Below are 20,079 nucleotides of genomic sequence, written 5' to 3'. Positions count from 1 at the left end.
GGACACCCTGTAGTTGCTACCAACGCTCCCCTCTCACTGTCCCCGGTTGTGCTGAGGCCACCTCATGCTTTTCAAACACTGTCCGGGGCGATGGTGCACTTTGGCACTGGGGCATCGAGCTGTGTTTAATGTGTGATATCTGCAAACTGTCCTTGAATGATATCATTTTCTGCAAATGTGGTCTAGTATCAATGGCCATCAGGAATTCTGGGGTACAGAATCCAGAAAAATTTCTGGGATTTTTAAGAAATATGAAGCATCTTGGGACAAAATTATATAGAACGTCTTAAGAGGTCATCCTGGTATTCAGTTCAGCCTCATGCTTCCACGAAATACACCAAAGTACCAATTGCTTTTATTCCTTCATCTGTTTATTCTAAATCCAAATTCATGGCCTACGGTATGACAACTTTGGACACACAGATCTTCTCTCTCGGATCCTCTTCGGATTCACTCTTTTTAAGGGGTCAGTGTATTGAAAGACAACCATCTGACTGCAGAGTGCATCTTACTACAATGGACTGTTCTCCTAGAGCTAAATGATCCTGCTTTAGCCAGTCCGAGTATGCTTTATAAGGATGCTTGCAGAAGGGCACAAAAGGATAGGCTTCCTCTACGGGCCATAATATTATCTTTGACACTGCATTTTAGGTATTGTGAAAAGCAGTGCAAATAGTATCAAGTTTTAACGTGATTTCCAGTGCATTGCGTTCTCTGTCTATAGATCAAGGGGTTATTTGTTTATTATTATTTTTTAAACCCAACTTCCACTCCTGGTCAGAGGGGGAAGAAGTACATCTTGCTTTCAATAAAAAATGAACTACTAATCATCTAATGTCACTTAATGAGCTTGCCACAAAAGCTCTAACGGTCATGGAATTTGCCACATACTACATTTGACCATAAAAGCTCCAAAGCTTAAACTCTGGATAAACATGACAACAGGCTTCACAGTGCCATGGTGTGAGGGACAAAGCTGCAATAGGGATGTTCAGGGTGTTGGTGATGTTTCCTTCTCTTTGTCTCTCTCAAGGAGGGACTCATCAAAGGGTGCCTGGGAGCCACCCCTCCCTCCTAAGTGACACCTGAGTGTGCAGGCTCAAATGCAGATTCCTGTCTACCCCTTAAATAAATGTGAATTGTTCCAATGTCAGATCTCCGTCTCTTTCAAGGCTTTCATTTTTTTCTTTTGGTATTTAGCTCCTATAACTGGCTCAGCCGGACCCTACAGGCTAGAGAAAGACTATAAAGTCGAGGCATATTCAGTTATATGGGGAGTTCCCAGGGTCTCTCTTGCCATTTCAGCCATTGCTTTCTTGGCTTCCCCGGGGAAGACTTCAGAAATCTACATATTTGATTGGGAATGCCCCAGACACTCTACGGGTGTTGGTGAACACCTGAGATGGCACTCAAACCAATAAAAGGAAATCACGTTTTAGGACTAAAAATAAGCCAAAGAGGACTTTAGCAAAAATAACAAATTGACAACGACTTACAAACCTATGGCTGCCTTCATCACGAGGCTGTCAAGATGAAACAAAATTAATGTTTCCCAACAGGGAGCAGGCGTATTCATATCACTGATGCTGCTTGTTAGTGTTGATGTTTCTGTGTTGTTGGGAATAACATATACAAGCCTTGAAACAAATTTCCCAGCAGTAGTATCCTTGTATAGACTGAATAAAGGTTATTTTCTACAGGGAGGTATCTTATAAGAAAAAACAGTAGGGGAGACCATAGAAGTGAGAGGATCCTATGGCGCTTTTTGTATTTAACAACAATCAATGGGTTTTATGGAAAATCATTGAGCAAAATGTGAGCTGCAAGCTACTACCCCATACTGATGTTATTTATAGCCTTAGTCTTAAACTGCAGGCAAAGTACACTTCCGTCCTTTGGGGAATACATTAAAAGTATAAAGAGCAGATAAAAAGACAGCATTTCATGGATCACCAAGAACAAAATCCACTTAAATGAGTTTAGAGTTGGTTTCTTGGCTTTTCCTGATGGAGGAGGACTCATAAGGCATTGCCCAAGAGGAAAAAGCTCTTACAGAAGTGCCTTTGTTACCTCATGCATAAACATGGGATTAGTGCAACACACACACACACACACACACACACACATATGCATGCAGGGGTCTGCTGCTGGCGGCTTGACCCAGATCAACTTGAACACAACCAAGGCTGGATTCTATTATTTATTTATTCATTTATTTATTCATTTTGGAGGGGGCGGGGACAGCTTAGGCCAGATTCTTACCACCCCTTTCTGAGCCACTTAAAGCAGCTACTTCTTTGAAAAAAAAAATGTGCTTTGAGAGTTGTGTCTGGCAAAGCCATGTTAAAGCATTCCTTTGCAGTCACGAGATGGTTAATTTTCTTTCTACGGTGAATTTTTCTGGGAAAATCCTGAAAGCCATCCCTGGGCAGAAACGGTGGGAGGGTTAACACCCAGTGGGACTGGCAGCCTGACAACGTTTGCTCGGGATACCTGTCTGCAGACAGGGGACGGTGGCTCTCAGCTGCGTAGGACGGCAGGTCCAGAAGGAAGCTTCTGGCCCACCAGTGGGGGATTCCCAATGAGACTGCCTTCTTTGTGAGTTGATAGGAGTTATCAAGCCAGGACCCCGATCTGCTTAAGCACCTTCATTTCTGTCAATGCCACCGATTCCAGTGTATAACCGCCCCAGACTTAGTCCCCACACTGTACCCCTCCAGCTCTGCCCGCCCGAAGAAGAAAAGCTGAGCCATGAGGACAGACGAGGCCCAGGCTGGCCAGGACAGGTGACAGCATGTGGGCACGGGTTACCTGCAGATGGCCGACTGGCTGTACGCGGGGCCCTCTGTAGCACTGAGAGCCTGTCCCACCTGAGTCTGGGTCAGGCCAAGGGACAGGCGCCGGATTTTAAAAGCTTTGGCAAATTCTCGGATCTCCTCCAGATTAACCCCATCCACCTCACCCGCTGCCGTTTGAGGATCTGTGGAGATGTTTTTAAAAATAGGATCAATACGTCAACACACATCCAAGTGATATCTGTTTATTAGGGTTTATAAGAAAGCGGCTCTCTCTAGCAGCAGAGTGGTGGGGGAAGCAGACACTGTGGAATGTTCTCTCTTGCTCCCAAGTGGGGCACCCGGGATCCCATCCTCAAGTCATTACACCTCTACAAGTCATCCTTCGGGGTGATTCTATCCCAGGTAAGGCCACAGGTAGTTCACATACTGCCACTTTCACAACACAAGAGTGTGCTCCCCTGGGCTGAACGGGTAACAGCCAGGGCAGGAAGGCACCAGCTAGGGGACGCATCTCCATTTTGCCCATAAACAGGTTCCAATACTGGGCAAAAATTGTACACATTTTGCCCATAAATATGGTCAAATATTCAGCAAAAATATATGAATATAAATTTGGTGCAGAAAAGTACAATTGTGCCGCTTGAAATGTCTTAATTGGATTCTTTAGAGCTAAAAATTGCCATTGGAAAAAAAAAGTAGAATTTTCTATCTTTCCTTCTCCGGCTCACCGCTGCAGTCGGGCTAACAGATGGTAATGTTGTCTAATTTCTTTCGCTCACATTAGCCCCTCCGAAGAGCCCGCTTATGAAGCTGTGAAAATAATATTGTCCCCCCTCCCCACACTCCCCACAGCAATAGCAGTTTACTGACACGATGCCTTTGTCCCCTAAAAGGGCACATAATAAAAAATGCCTACTGCAGGAAGGCTCCTTTGGTGCTGGATAACGCGGTCAATTTAGGACTTATCAAGGGAAATGACACAACAGCTGGAGAATGCACCCCCCTTCCCGCTACTGATCCCCGGATAAATGATAAATGAAAGCGTACGCCAAGCTGGGACAGCATGGGTTGGGGCTAGGGGAAGATTTCAAAGTGCTGCTCCATCCTGCCTGGAGCGAAGCCCGTCTGCCTGCGAGCTGACTCTATTGTTCTCCACCTCATTCCCCGGACTTAGGTGAGAAGTTTTTCTCTTCCTCTCTCCGCACAATAATCCATCAATTTCAGTAAATCCAAGTACTTGTCTAGGGACTCTGGTGGACTAGAGTAGTCTTCTGGGCTCAGGGCTACAGAAACCCCTGTTGTCAGGCAGAGAAATAAATATTTGCATTGCAAGGACCAAGAGTTCTCGAAGAGTTTTAGATAAACGTGTGAATATGGGGCCTGGGGTGGGTGGAGAGGTCCAAGCTTCCCCTACAGATTCTCTCATAACAGGGGACACGGACTCTGTCGGTAGGATCAGCACTACAGTTGTGCATCTTCACATGAAAAAAACTTCTGTGGACTTTGTGCACATCCTTAGTCCTAATTTTGCCGAGGAAAGGTTGAAAAGTGGTCCAACCCCTGCGAACAGTTCTCTAAGTATTTCTTGAGTGACTCCAGGGGTGTCCTACTGATGGTTAAAGGGAGCAGGAGAAATAGGAGAGGCAGTTCTGGCCTCCATGGAGTTTGCAGTCTATAGGGGGTTGGGGGTCAATATTATGAATGAGAAGCAATCCATGAAAAATACCAGGCTGAGTGTAATGGGGAACTAACGGGGTCACACCCGCAGCAGAATTGACAGAGGAGGGAGACGTGACAGGAGGGAGGATGCATCTGAGTCATGCCCAATGGGCAGCCCATTCACAGAATGGAGAGGCCATATTCTGGGCAGTGGGAGCAGCATGCAGACGGGCATGGATGCCGGCAGGAGCAAAAGCACGGTGGGGGTGTCTGCAAGGGTTTTGGACTGGGAGCTCCTGCTAGAAGTGCAGGATATTTCACTGTAGGGCATTGAGAATTGTGTCCATGGGCAGGGGCAGAGGGTGACCATAAAACTGATGAAGATTAATTAAAATCTTGCTTCCCCCTCCCCCAACTACCCTCTCCATCCCCCAAGAAGCCTGGCAACCCTGGTTCAAGAAAGACTTGTTTGGGTTGTCCTTGAGAGAGGCTGCCCTCTGGATCTTAAATCCCACCAGCACAGCAGCCTGGAGCAGCTTCAAGGGTTTGCTAAGGATTCTGGGAAGTCACGTCCACGCACATAGCAGCCTGGAGCCTCTTCTCTCCTTTCTTCATTTAAACGTTCCTAGAGCAGAAGTTGCAAATGAGCAGCTTGCACATAAACTCAGCTTTCCTAGAGCTTACAGTTTTTTTGGACTTGCCAACATTTAAACATTGGGAGATTTCTAAAGAAAAAAAAATCTCATTTTTTTTTTTTTTTTTTACATTCTTTTGAGATGTTGGAAGATCTGGCTGTACCTGGTCTCCGTTGGAGCTTCTGGGGAACAGGCAGCTAGAACTGGTTCTGACTGGCCCATTCAGCTGCTCCTCCTTCTCCTCATCTGCAGCCCTCTTAGACCTGCTGCCTGGCTCAGCCTATTTTGCGACTCTGTGTTTAGTGTGTGCTTCCCAACAGGGTGGAGATCGGTTCTGGGGTGGTGGCGAAGTCTTAGATGGGACAATGGTTGTGCCCACCCCCAAGCCCCAGAGGGCTGCGGGGCTACAGAGACAGATGTGCAGTAGATCTGTGCTATTAACGTTTCATGGGGTGGGGTAGGGCAACCGGGATTTAAAAGCAAAGCATAAAGGGGCTACGTGTGTGGGAGGAGGTGATGATAAAATACTAGTTGAGACCCTCTGGTTTGGAGCAGAGCCCCAGACACTTGGTACAGATGGGCACAGGGAGAGAGGGCTCTGGGCAGCCTTACCAGCGTGGGAATGGAGGTTCAAACCCGAGGGTGAGAAATTGTAAACTGGAGACTTTCCTTGTAGCCATGGCATTTAGGGTGGTGCTTAGGAGTCACCCGATGGGGCCCAGGACATGCATTTTGAACAGATACCGCAGGTGATTCTGATGCAGGGGATCCCTTGACCCCCAGGGCAGGGTTGGGGGTAGCTTCTGGCCTGCCCTAGTTGGGGCATGGCTCCCTCTGCACATCACTGTCTTCTCTCGACTCTTTACCATCATTCTTCGCCAGGTTCCACTGCACAGAAAAGTTGCCGTGCCACCTGTGTAAGAGCGATGAGCCAAAAAGGCCCTATGGTGGCGGGGTGCCCTGGGCAGGTGCCCTTCCCCGACCCCAGCCCCATCCGGGTGTCGGCAGGCTGGGGTTGCCAGGCTAGTCCGGGGTTAAGGGGGACAGCTGTTCTTTGAGCAAAGCTTACAGCCTCCGTGGGAGGGGACTGTGCTGCCCGGTGTTCACTCCATCTCTAGATGCGTGAAAATCAGGGAGTTGGGCGGCCCGTGAGGGTTGGGGCCTTAGACTTGGGGGGCAATCCTCAGTAAACCCCGCGTCTGCCTTCTTGCCTTTAAGGCCTATTATGTCTCCTGGAGACTAGCAACTCAATCCATGTGTGTGCCGGATTCCCGACAATCCCTGGAGCTGGGCAGAGAGCCTCTTACGGCCGCACTGACGTGTGAGGCCAGTTGTCAGGACTTTCAGTCCAAGGCTCGGGGCCCTGAGTGTCTGCCCTACTGAGCCCAGCATCTTCCGTGGCTCCGGACAAACACTCATTGCACCAGGAGGCAGAACTCCTTCCTCCTCCTCCTCCTTGTCCTCATTTTCTTCTTCTTCTTCTTCTTCTTCTTCTTCTTCTTCTTCTTCTTCTTCTTCTTCTTCTTCTTCTTCTTCTTCTTCTTCCTTCTTCTTCTTCTTCTTCTTCTTCTTCTTCTTCTTCTTCTTCTTCTTCTTCTTTCTTCTTCTTCTTCTTCTCCTTCTCCTCCTCCTCCTCCTCCTCCTCCTCCTCCTCCTTCTTCTCACGCATTTCCCCTCTTGTCTTTCTCCTCGTTCTACTTACAGAGCTGATGAGACAGGAATGGTTGTGAAATTTAAGCAGCGTGATGGTCTGTTGGATAAAGGCCTGGGGAGGGGAAATTGGTATCTCCTGGTTGGTGCAATGTGTTCATTGCTGGAGGTGAGCTGCCTGGTTTTCTTTCCATTTTTGTTCTTACCCATAAAAGCAGATGGTAAAATGTCTTGCAGCTTTCTCCATGAGTCCCAAGACTACAGAGGCCTCCCCATGCAAAAAAAGGGGCCCACCTGTGGACAAAAATCCATTTCACCTTGATTACAACCTGCGGGACTTGTCTTCACACTTGGGGAGAATTCATCAGGTGGTGCCTGTAAGGTGTTTTTGAATTAATGAGAAAAACTGATGCTTTTTTTTTTTTTTTGGATCCTAAAGTTTCTGACTTAAAGCTCTTCAGGATTTCCTCCCCCGTCCCCCCACTTTTGGAACAATTCCCCTTCCTTAAGGGACATATGCTTTTCTATTTGAGGAGAGAAAACAAGTAGGGAATGTGGTAAATGGGACCTTCTTCCCTGGAACGTGACTTCAGCTCTCAGTTTGGCTCGGAGGTTGACATTCCACCCAGGGGTAGCTCAGTCTGGCTTTCGCTCATCCAGGTTGGGTCAATTTCAAGGATGAATCTGAGGCCACCTTGATGGGGACCCCAGAGGGATCTCTCAGATCCCCCTAGTGGGTGGACTCACCACTAGAGCAACCCAGTCTGGGATTTCTCTGCATTGAGGAGGAAGTGACACCTTTAACAGAAGTTTGCTCCAGATTAAGTCAGCCCAATATATTAAGGACAGGGTCAGAAAGTGACAGCAATGATTGCCAGCCCCCGCCCTGAATCTGACCCTCGCTGGAAGAGCCAGAAGATCAACCTATATAGAGATTAACTGGCCGAGAGATTTAGACTCCACTGGCATTGAAAATTGGCAGGGATTCATAAGTATACTGATGACGCTTCCCAAGTCAAATCTGGAATGCAAGGGCTGAAAAGTCAAAGATTTTTATGGGAACTAAATGCAAATTGGGGGAAAACAAACCTGTTCTGCAGAATCTGGTTGTATGTTTGCTGGATCTGCCCCATCCTGAATGCTAAGGCTGGACGGGCACAGATGTTTTGTTTTGTTTAATTTTAAAAATTCAGCCCCTTCTACCCGTTAATGCGGACGTCATATAAGGGGTTGCTAACTGGGTCGAACGGTCAGCATCCATCAACATCATCCTCCTACAACCTCTGCTTATGGGATTTTTATATGAAAAATATGCAACTTTAAAGAAACTGCCAAGGGTGAATTAACTGTCTTATGTAAACACTCATCTGCTTTTTTTTTTTTTCAATGCTATTCTCACAGCCAATAGCGGGCATATTTACCAAATATTCCAAAGAAATAAGAAACCATTTAGGAACGTGCAATGTAATTTGGTAGAACAGTTGACTTACAATAGGGTTACTTCACTGTGGAGAATGTGAATTGTGATCATGGGAATCGGGCGTGCCATTAGCTATGACCGTGCATCTTTACAGTCACTCGATGGTTTGTTTTTTTTGTGGTAATACCCAGAGGTCCTTTGCTGTCCAAAAGATCAAGTTTACAGGCCAGGGGTTTAAAAAGTGTGTACTGAAAAACAGAACGAAACCAAACTTGGCAAAGAATTTTTAAAAACCCCAAATCTACCTGTTTTTACATAGCACTGTGTGTCTTGGGCCAATTTGGGACATTCGTCTAGTCATCTGTTTGACCCTATTAGGCTTTCCGAAAGCCCTGCTTGTTGAAACTATATTTACCTCTGAGGACTGCAGAGACTAAGCAAAGTTTAACACAGGGCCAGCTGTGTAGCTACTGTGAACAGGTACCATACAGATGTCTTACCACCTGCGACTATTTGGTAATGCTGAGCTCGGATGTGGTGTTCTTTGCATTGGAAGATCCTGTCATCATTGCTAAGGCATTAACTCTGCATTCTTTTGCCTGGAGAGGGGAAGATTTTGGTTCCATTTTCTCTGGAACGATGGCAAGACGTGCAGGGTTACAATGACAGTCTTTGACCGTGAAGTGGGAGGGTTCATCGACCAAGGTCTCGACCACAGGTTCAACTCCAGTGTGACCTGCTTCTTACTATGGCCTTGGTCTCTTGGAGGGATTTGTTGATTAACCAACCATTCTACTCAATTCAAGAATTATTTACTCTTGCAAGTCCTTCTGTTCTGTCTCAACCTCCAAAACTGAGTTAACTGTGGGCTGTATTGCCAGAGTCCCTATTCCTGTGTTGAGCATAGCATTCATTTCCTTTTATTGTAACTGTGTTTCTTGTTACCAGTTCATGACCTCCCCCAGGGCAGGAAGCACATCTGGCTTATTTTTGCTTTCCTCATTTCTGTTCCTGTGCTCAGCATATACATGGTGCTCAATAAGTGTTTTTATTTTTAAGTTGACAGCCTCTGACTAAACCACCCTTTTATTCCCCTGTGAATTGAACCTGTGTAGCAACTGTATCTAAAGTATGGGGTTGGGTCTCCCCAGAATATCCTATCTGCAGGTTTGGTGAAGCTTTATCTCAGACAAAAATAATTTTAAATGGATAGTTCATGCTTGAATATAAACTTCAAAATATGCACAATGTCTAGTTTTTCTCTTTATATTAGCTCAGAGAAAAGCCTGTGCTTTAATCGTAAGGTGTGGGTCCAGGCATTTAAAGGATTATTTGAGGAATATTTAGGTGATTTGATATATTTTGTCATTCAGATTTCACTGGATAAAATTTATGTGTAAGCATCTTATTTTTTAAGGCAGCTGTGCTGTATGGTGTGTATACGACCCATTGAATCAGACTCTTTAGGTTATCGTCCTGGCCTTGCCGCCCATTAGATTTGTCACACAGAGTGTCATGATCTCTCAACCAAGACGGAATGTGGTACTTCTGACAGAAGATGGCCAAAATGGTTGTACCTTCAGGATCTATGTGACGTCAGGTTCAAGATCTGAAAATGAGCATTTCTAGGACTTCATTGTGAGTATTAAGACAAGCACAATATTGAAAGTGCTTTGAAAACCCTACTTTACACATGAAGTCTCAAACAAAGATTTGTTGGGGGAATCTGCATCAGAGAAATGCTCCGTGTATCATTCATTGTGTAGTTGGGTTTTGAGACAGAAAGAAATTAATTAAGCAACATGCTCAAAATCTGTAGCAATTTTAAGCCTAGTAATGGGTTTGTGTAAAGTCTGTCCCCCGGGTTACAGCTAGAGCCTCTATGTATCTGCCTGAGAAGGCTCCTGATACAGGCTCTGCATGTGGGTTTGGCGTTTCCTGCCTCAAGTGCATACAGTAAAGGAGTCTCTGTCCCCATTCTTCATATTTCATATCAGGATATGTAATATAGGTCACTCATTATACACCTAGAACTTAGATGCTCCATTGGCACTTGTGCAATTGAAGTTCCATCTGTCCCATTACGTAGCTCTGTTACTGATGTCTAAAAAAGGCTAATCTTTTCCTGCCCAGTTTGAGACAAGTGACTAGAGAGAACCGGATGTCATCCATCCATCTGTCCGTGTGTTCATCCACTCATCCATCTCTAGTCATCCAGCACGTGCCGAATGCTTACGTTGTGTAATATTTGTGGGGTGGTTTGTACTTGACTTCATATTTAACTTATGTCTTCTTTATAAGATGTTTGATCTCAGTTCCTTTTCTCTCAGGATCAAAGCTTAACAGCCTATCCTAAATTTGTGACCTTGCTGCTCTTTACAACTAGAGTATTTCGTGGAAACTTATGCAGAATATCGAATTGGAATGAAATTGAAATCTTTTGTAATGCCCCTATGAGGAGTGCCTCTATTGTGGAAAATCTGACTAAAATGAACTTAGCTGTGATTTTGCTTAAGTAAGACTAGAGTTTCTGGCCCAAACGAGAGGGGTTGTATATCTAAACAACCTATAATAACTGATTGATGGTAAACTCCATATGTAACCTGAATTTTGGTGTTGACCCATTTGTGGGATCAAGAGCCTTCAGGCTAGTCTACTGAGACACTTGGGCATTTTAATATCTTCCCTTAATTCCTCATTCTCTTCTCCATTCTGTATCATCCTTGCCTGTATAATCCCTATAATTGAATGTATGTATGCACGCACACATATAATTTCTTTTAGGGGGGTTGCTTGTATGGGGAGGGCATGGCAACCCTCCCTTTTGCTTTGCATGACAGATGATATGTGAGGATCCCTACTGTTCCCATTATAACAAGTTATTCATGACACTTGATCAAACAGAGATACTCAGATGTGTTCTCAGTTTATGGCACAGTTGCCCATGCAGTGCTTTGGCCCTTTAAACCTATAATTACTGGATTTTCGTTTCCTGGAGAATTATAATCTAAGTGCGCATTCTATGATTTTTTTTATGGGTAAAAACTGCACTGAAGGTGAACAACCTATGTGAAATTAGACCATTGTCCCACACATCTAACATGTTTCACTTTGCATGTGTCACATATGCTGTCTTTACCTGGGGCCAAAAATTAGATAAAAAAATTAAAATTATATATATATATATATATATATATATATATATATATATAGCCCCGCTCAGGGAAGCAGACTCCCAGGCTTATTTTATTTTATGAATGGTGGTTCAGAGATTTCCCATCCCATGGCAGCCCATGCCGCTCCCCCCACGGGCCCCTGGAGGCAGCTCCCTGCGCACACACACCCACCCGCCCACGGGCACGCTCTCTTTTATTTCCTCTGACACCTACAAATAGAATGGCAGGGGACTTCAAACACACAGAAAAGCTGCTTGACCTGCTGGCTGAGTGCCTGTTGTTGGTTATTTCAGTTCTGAGCTCTGTGGCTCATGCCCTGCAAACTGATCAGTTCTCCCTTCTGAAGAGGATGGGCCGACTCAACAGGGCAGAGAGCACTTGAGATAGATAGACCCTGGCCCCAAGCACACTCATCCACCGGGTGTGCTTTGGGGGGCTGCTTCCCTAAGGAACCATGTGGCCCTGGGCAGTGACCTTATTCCAGCATTGGCCTTAGAAGAGCCAGGAAATTCCTCTTTGATGTTGAAAGAACGAGAGAAAGGAGGACAGGGGCATAGTAGGAGAGAGAAAGGGAGGAGAAGGGGGAGGAGGAGGAGGGGGAGGGAGGAGCAGGAGGACCTAGAGGAGGGGAAGGAGGAGGAGGGGGAGCTCCTGAAGGAGGGGATGGAGGAGGAGGGGGAGGAGGCGGGGAGGAGGGAAAGCATTGCAGATAGGCAACAAGAAGGCCACCATGATTTAACAGAGCCAGAAAGGATACTTACTGCTGACTAACTGGCCCACGCTCAAAGCTGAAGAAGAGGAGGATGAGGAGGAGGAAGAAGAGGCCTGCCGGACGGGGCTTTGAGACATGGATGCTTGGCTATGAGCCAGGTGCAGAAGGTTGCTTTGGGAGGCTGCTTGACCCACTGACGTCTGGGAGGGTTGGTGGAGCTACATGGGAGGGGATGTAAAAAAAAATACACACATGAGTAAGAAATCAGGGGGAAAGTGCCAGAGAATAGACGTTTCATCTGGGGTGGAAGCATTATATTTCCAAGAACACATACTTCTCAGGAACGGTGCAAACTCTATGCAACTGGCAGTATTTTTTTTTTTTGTATATAATATTTTGCTGCTTGCCTGACAGGCATTTTATTAGTAATCCTAAATATATTATTAATTCCCTACTTGGCTTGCTGGAACACCCAATTTTCTACCTTTCTCGACCACAGCGTGTGGCTGGACTCTTCTCTGCCTGTTCACACAATTACAGCGCACTTGACAGGCTTCTCAAGTATGTACAGAGAAAATACGGTGCTTGCGATCACCTCGGAGTGTGCAGCTCAAGCTTAAAGGTGTGGCTGCGCCCACCTATTTTGCCTTCTGTAGCTGGTATTTTTAGGAAAGGTCCCATTTGGGCTGAGCGTGAATGGAGTTTGAGAACTTTCTGCTCCCCTGGATCAAAGAGTCTGGTTGGATTACTGTAAAGTTGGGGAAAAAAAAAATGTTCTCTGATGTCCTATGGGCCACGGGGAGAGAAGTTGGGGCAGCCAGGACAAAAATATCCAGTAACATTTGTAGTTTTTGGTCGTCATTTTCTTACTGTGTGCCACCCTGTGTTAAGTAAGGGCTTTCATGCATGCCCTTGCTCATTTAATTCTCCTAGGAGCCTGTGAAGTGGGTGTTGTTTTGACCTCTCTTTTGCAGACAAAGAAGCGGAAGCTCAGCGAGGTTAAAGGGTTTTTGTAGGTTCATCCGGTAGGTGTGGGGGAGCTGGTGTCTGGATATGTGAAGTCTGACCCTGAGGCTCAAGCTCTTAATCACAATGCCACAAGCAAGCATTAACCTAATTTTCAAAATTTAGGGAGCCTCGAGAAAGGCTGTCTTTATGTCCATTTATTCATGACTCCTTTACAGGTTCTCAAAGGCCGGCTGTCCTGGGTAGTGAGAAAAGCCCAGCTCAGGAGAGGAGGGTTGGAGGAAAGGCAAGTGATTGCAAATACGGGGTCCCCTTGGAGACTCAGGGGGGATCCCACCATCTGTGTTTTGCCCTTCCCAAGAAGCTGACACGAAGGGGGCTGCTCAAGATCCTGGGCAGGTGCACGATCGGCCTCAGCTGTCACTGGCTTTGTGATTGGAGATAGCACTACTTGGTTTGCAAATTGCCTTCATGGCCATTTTCACACTCCCAGAGTGTGAATCACAGAGGTGTAGCAGAGTTTTTATAGAAGGAAGTCAGCCTGGGAGTAGAATCAGGTCAGGTCCTGAACTTTGGTGGGATAGATCAGGGCCTGACCTGATCTTTGATCACCTTCTCAGTGTCTGACAGCCAGCCTGGAATGTGTCAACTTCACATTTGTCATTGCTTTCCCTGTGTGTGTGTGTGTGTGTGTGTGTGTGTGTTCATTTTTTCATTCAACTTTATTGAGAGATAATTTATACATAATAAAACACACCCATTTCAAGCGGTCAGTTTGGTGCATTTTATCAAATAGATACACCTGTGAAACTACCATCATAATCAAGTCATAGAACCTTCCTTCCCATCATCCTGTAGAGTCCCCTAAACCCCCTGGCAATCGATTTCCTCCCAATGCCCAGCCCCAGACAACCACTGCTCTGCTTTCCTTCACAATGGACTCGTTTGGCATAATCCTTAAAATGGAATGGTACATTTTTCTTTTATCTGGCTTTTTTTGCCTTCATACTCTTTTTAAGATTCATTATGTTGCATGTGTCAGCAATATGACTTTCATTGCTGAGTAGAACATATAGTATATGTTTGTAGCGTATACATCTATATTTACATAGATATCTATGCCATAGGTTGTTTATCCATTCATCCATTGATGAATGACATGACATTTCGGTTATTTCCAGTTTGGGTCTATCATGAGCAGCATGGTCATAAACACTTACATACGAGTGTTTGTGTATACCTGTGTTTTCATTTCTCTTCTGTAAATAACTAGGAGTGGAATCGTGGGATTCCTGCATTGTACTATACACGCATGTTGCACTTTGTAAAAGAAGCTACCAAACTGATTGCCGATGTGGTTGGAGCATTTCGTATTCTCACAAGAAATATCTGAAAAATCCAGCGGCTCTACATTCTTGCCAATGCTTGGGATTTAACCAGTCTTTTAAATTCTGGAACATGTGTTTTAACCTTCAATTAACTGTGACTAAGGTGCTACCTTGGAGAGGTACATAAGGAGCTATTTCCCCTTCTGGCCCCTTGTGGCAATGCTTTTGCTCCCCGGATTCCCATGACATCCCTATGCAGCAGATACACCCTGCATGATTATGACGAATAAATGACTGGTCCAAGGTCATGCAGTCTGAAGCACATTAGAACCTGGACTCTCACTTATAGCTCAGAGCTCTTTCTGGAAGGCCATGTTGTCCCCCTTCAGAATCACTTGCCATTCCTTCTCAAATGAACATCCTTATTGTTACTGAACTGTGCTAAGTGGAGGCGATATTGTGAATAAAAGATAGTGATAATTGACGTGGAACCCCAATTAATATGCATCAAGCATCTGCCCAAAGTAATTAGGCAATCTGCTGAGCACATAACCAACAATGGAATCCAGTAAATTTTATTCTGTAGGGACACATATTAAAGATTAAATCTATTTTTAATTTGCTTAATAAAATGTGATAGATATTTGCATGTCAGTCTACCCCTTCTAACTTATTGAGTTGTCCTTCTAAATACTGTTACTTGACAAAAGCTTTTCACAGTTTTGAGTCACTGAATCATGAGATAGCCTTCCGTTTTACCATGCCATCAATATTTTATTGGCCCTGGGTGTGGTAAGGTACCATCAAGAAACTGGGTAAGACAATAATCAATTAAAATTTTTCTTCTTCAGATACAACTCAGTAGAGAAAAAAATTAATGGGCTGCAATCACAAAATAGTCAAAAGGCAAACAGGGCTTATGCATTAAGCAATGCAGGAGAAGATTCAAGAGGAAAATAAAATTGTTCTTGTAAGAGCTTGTTCTGTGTCCACACAGTCAAAGAATGAGATGACTCTAAGATATCTAAGAATCTAAGAAGGATTTATTTCTTCCAGGAAATTGGGGTACTGCTTTTCCTCCAAAGTTTAGCCAAACAGTATGGAAGAACCAAGAAAAATTCCAAAAAGTTCTTACTTGTCAAGAATCACGATTATATTAGCAGTAGCATCCTTAATGGAGCTCATATATCTCAGTCCAGTGTAGGGAATGTATAAACATGTATCTGTTAATTCTAGAATCACTTATAAGTCCAGATAGAATATAGCCTTTTGTACTTATCAAAAAGAACCCAGAGATTGACCTTCTTTGATAAATTCCTCCCTCAGAAAAAGAGGATATTAGAGTAACGTTTCTGTTACTTCCCATCCCTAAAACTGCAATTCTTTCAGATAAATGACAAAAAAAAAATATCCTCATCTGTGATATTCTTTGCTTAATGGTTTTGGTGCATTAATTTAGAAATATTATGCTGAAAAATATATGTATCAAATAAAGAAAGGGAAAGCAGAGACTTAAGCCACTTCATGAAACCCCTGGGATTTCAGTATAAAAATTTCAAAGACTTTAAATAACCGGTATTAGAAAAACGTTATTTAATTAGGTTTAACTATGTTGTTTTTGTAGACCCTGACTTAAACATGAAAATCATGTATGACTTGTATTGCATAATTACTGGCAAAAGAACAAGGTGTCTGTATAATGCCTCAAATGTAACTGGCCATAAAAAGTGGAAGTGTTTACAAAAGAAAGTGCGGGGAATTAGGGAGCGAGTAGGATCCTGGAGGAAAGGCTTCTTTCTTTTTCCTTCCTGGAGAGAAAGGGAAACTTAGAAGCTTCTATGAGGCAGATGTTTTATGACATTGCCTTGATCTTAAGAGGCCAACTACACGGATACCATTTATGGGATGCTTCCCATGTGTTCTTACGTATACTTTTAAATCTTGAGATTAGTTCTCTTGGTTAGGTATTGGTGTTGTCACTACAGAAGAGGAAACAGACCTAAAAAGACCAGCTGGCTTACCTGGGGTCACACAGCTGGTATAAATAACTGAGCTTTGAATCCAGCGAAGTCTGACTCAGGAGCCAGGGCTCCCTCCAGTAGGCACATGGCCGCCCCACTCCTGTCTACCACTGGAGACAGTTATGAGTCAGGGAGGCATCAGGAAGCTCTAGCTGAGTGGTGTGGAAACAAATGAGATGTGTTCACATTGGTCATGGTGAACACATGCTAGAGTTAATAGGCAGGAGGGTAAATCATGGTCTATAATTTTGACCATATCTCATCTGTTTTGCTAAATACCACAATTTAAGTATTTTTCTAGTTTGGGATTATTTTCTACAGGTCCTGAAGTATTTAAAATATTATATATATATATATATATTTTTTTTTTTCAGGAAAAACATGGTGGTCAGAGGTGGCCAGAGCATTGTGATTTTGGTGTGGTCTGGGCCACATCCTCGATGGAGTTGCCTATAGATTGTCTTTTGCTTAATATAATGAGTCCCAGTTATTTGCAGTCCTCCAAATGTACTTTTCTCAGTATCCCATTTATTTGATCATATTTTCTATTCACAATACCCTCACTGCACTGCCTAAAGGAGCTGGAATTTATTCCCATCTAAGTTCTGGTAATCACTTTCTTGCCTTTTATTGAGCTGTAAGTCAGATGTAAATAGGCTGCATTAGGGCTGAAATGTGTCCCACCCCAAATTCATAGGATGAAGTCCTAACCTCTAGTATCTCAGAATGTGACTATAATTGGAGATTGGGTCTTCAAAGAGGTAATTGAGTTAAAATGAGGTCCTTAGGTCAGGGCTTCATCCAATATGACTGGCATTTTTAAAAGAAGAGATTAGGACACAGACTGGTATAGCAGTCCTCACATGAGGACACAGGAAGAAGGTGGCCACCCTGCAAGCCCAGGAGAGGGGCCTCGGGAGAAGGCATCCCTGCCCGACACAGTGATGTTAGACCTCTAGCTTCCAGAACAGTGAGACAATAAATGTCACCCTGTCTGTGGCACTTTGTCATGGCAGCCCAAGCAGACTCATACAAGCTGAGAGCACAGACCCAACAAAAAAGGAGAGGGGACAGGCCAGTTGATGTTAGCCTGGGGCTTTGGACTATCCAGGGAAGGAGGGAAGAATGTCTATTTTGTACAGAAATTACAAACAGGGAAGGACAGGGTCTGAAAAGCTTCTGCCTTCCTGTTGCCTTCCAGAGGCTGGCTTCATTGATTTGTGTTGGTTGGAATTTCTGGGTGTTTAACATATTCAACAAAAGTAAATTTGAGTACAAGCACCCTTTATAGACGTTCTTAATTTTCTATGCCCCTGCTCCCCTTATAGCTTCCATGTGTAACACAATATATCCTTAATAATGTTTTAGTTTCTGGAATACAGCATCTTCTAATTAAATCCACAAGTGCTATAAAAATAAGTGGAGGTGACAAGTGTCTTGGAAAGTGGAATAAAATGCAGAATGTGCTAGACAAGTTGGAAAAATGAATGCATATAAACAGTAAAATTCAAATGGAGTTAAATATAGAGAGATGAATTTGGGGAAGGGAAAACTCTCCAAATATGCCAAGGCAAAATGGAAGAGGTCTGGCCTTTTACAAATGTGTCAGGGAGCCATAATGAACCACACGTTAAATCCCCATGTGATGCAATGAGAACGTGAACACTATCCCAAGAGTTCTAGCAGAAGCAAGAGCTTGCAGAAGGACATCCCTCCCTGCACTGGCTGGCATTTTTCTGAGTGTCCACTGTGTACCTTATAATAGCTTGAAGAGAAATTAAGTCAGTGGGTCTCAAGATTTAGCATTTGTCAGAATCACCTGGAAGGGCCGTTAAAACACAGATCATACCCCCCTACCCTTGCCCAGAGTGCCTGATGCAGTAGGTCTGGGATGGGGCTCAAGAGTTTGCATTTCTAACAAGTTTCCAAGTGATGCTGATGGTTGAAGGACAACATGAGGTTTCTGAAAGAGCTTCTCTTCAAAAAAGGGTATAGGAAGGGGATTTATTATGTCCAAACAAGAGAAGCCACCGCCCAGATTTAATAAGAACCTTCAAGAAGGAGGAAGGATATAATGATCACCTGAATGTAACTGAGCTGCTTATTCTGCTGTGGGTAGGACAGGAGTATGGGTCTTAGATTTGCTAAGAGTTAGGGCTTACATCACGACAAGCTGGCCTGAGCGATTTTGAGCACCTGAAACATGACATTCAGTGGAGATTTGAATTATGTCTTGGAAAGTTTGAAAAAAGCAAGGACGGAGCTCTCCTTCTGGCATGGTCCAGGAGACTCCCAGGACTTCCCTTCTGGTTCTCTCCATGAGCCCGGGACAGCTCTATAAGCACGATGATGGCCCAGAGCAGGGCAGGAAGCGAGGGATTAAATGCAGTTGAGATGCTTAGGTGGGAGAGGCTGATGAGAGGAACACGTTGACATTCAGAAAAGAGATGAATGATGAGGGCAGCTCCATGTGGGAGCCCCTCTCAAGCTCACCTGCAGGCACTACCTTGGAACATACTGGAAACTGACAGAAGATGCAGAATTGGAAAGGCACAGAAAGGCCGGAGCTGGGCTGCTCTGGAAGTGTGGCTCTGGGATGCTGGTGCCCATGACGGAGCAGCCATTAAACCAAACACCACTGACTGAGCGCCCCCCGTGGGCAGGGTCCTGAACGAGGCCAAGTCAGTCAGGTCCCTGCTTTTTGGATGCAGATCCCTAATGACAGCACAGTGGATAAAAATGAATGGGCTGGGGAAAAATGGGGAAAACAGGGCTGGGGGAGCAGTGTAGGGAAGCCTCCAGAAGGAGAGATGAGGGACAGAGGGACGGTGGCCCGAGTTTGCCAGATAGAGAAGGCTGGAAAGGTATTGGAGGCCAGGGCACAGCATGAGCAGGGAGCACGTCCCCTGTGGGCCGGGCTTGACTGGCAAGGGGAGACCAGGAGGGTGGATGCCAGCTGCGTGGCTGGAGTCACTGATACACACTTCATGCATCTAGGAAAACTCCTGTGCCATCTTGACTCCCTTGTGGGTGGGAGCGGCTCACCGATGTCTCACTGTGGGTGGCTCCAAGGAAGAGATTGGGAGCCACCGATACAGGCGGGCAGGGGCTGGGAAGTGTAGTTGATTTTCAAAAACAGGAAAAGGAGTACATTTTGTATTTGCTTGAGAAACAAAATGAGTGGGGGATTTGGATAATCAAATGGCCTGTTGGGGGAGCCAATGTAAATGTCCTACCCTCTTTTGGTTTCCTATTAACACCAAGATTACTTTTTGAAGAGAAATTGAAAGCCTTCATAGATGGCGGTCTCCAAGTATTATAGCTATGGCCTTTAATTGGTGAAAAATTTGGGGCACCTGGGTGGCTCAGATGGTTAAGCATCTACTTTCAGCTCAGGTCATGATCTCAGCGTCCTGGGATGAGCCCCCCAGAGGACTCCCTACTCAGGGGTACTCTGCTTCTCCCTCTGCCTCCGAAGCTCCCCCTGCTTGTGTTCTCTCTCTCTCTCTCAAATAAATAAATAAAATCTTGAAAAAGCTTTTTGAAAAAATTCAATGCTTTGATGTTACAAGTTGCAACATTGTTTCTTTCAAATGTCTCTACCCCGTTAATGACGCTAAAACTCCCATTAACTTTTGTTGGAGTTTAGTCAAAGGGAGAATAAAATATACACAAAAATGATGTCTTTGCTGCTTATGGAGAAATCATTAATTC

At 44.6% G+C, this 20,079-nt stretch overlaps 1 protein-coding gene across 2 annotated transcripts in view; it reads right to left on the bottom strand.

The window, feature by feature from the left end:
* Positions 1–20,079, bottom strand: part of POU6F2 (POU class 6 homeobox 2) — a 475,740-nt gene that overhangs the window by 5,520 nt on the left and 450,141 nt on the right. For both annotated transcript variants that reach the window (XM_072760041.1, XM_072760039.1), the window contains 2 exons: positions 12,100–12,268; positions 2,812–2,980 (listed from right to left, as the gene is read on the bottom strand). In XM_072760041.1, coding sequence (XP_072616142.1) covers positions 2,812–2,980; positions 12,100–12,268 — 338 coding nt within the window. The remainder of the gene's footprint in view (positions 1–2,811; positions 2,981–12,099; positions 12,269–20,079) is intronic.

This window comes from Vulpes vulpes, chromosome 5, assembly GCF_048418805.1.
Source record: "Vulpes vulpes isolate BD-2025 chromosome 5, VulVul3, whole genome shotgun sequence".
Lineage (NCBI taxonomy): Eukaryota > Metazoa > Chordata > Mammalia > Carnivora > Canidae > Vulpes > Vulpes vulpes.
Note: the sequence above shows the minus strand (reverse complement) of the source record. Positions and strands in the feature narration are given on the sequence as shown.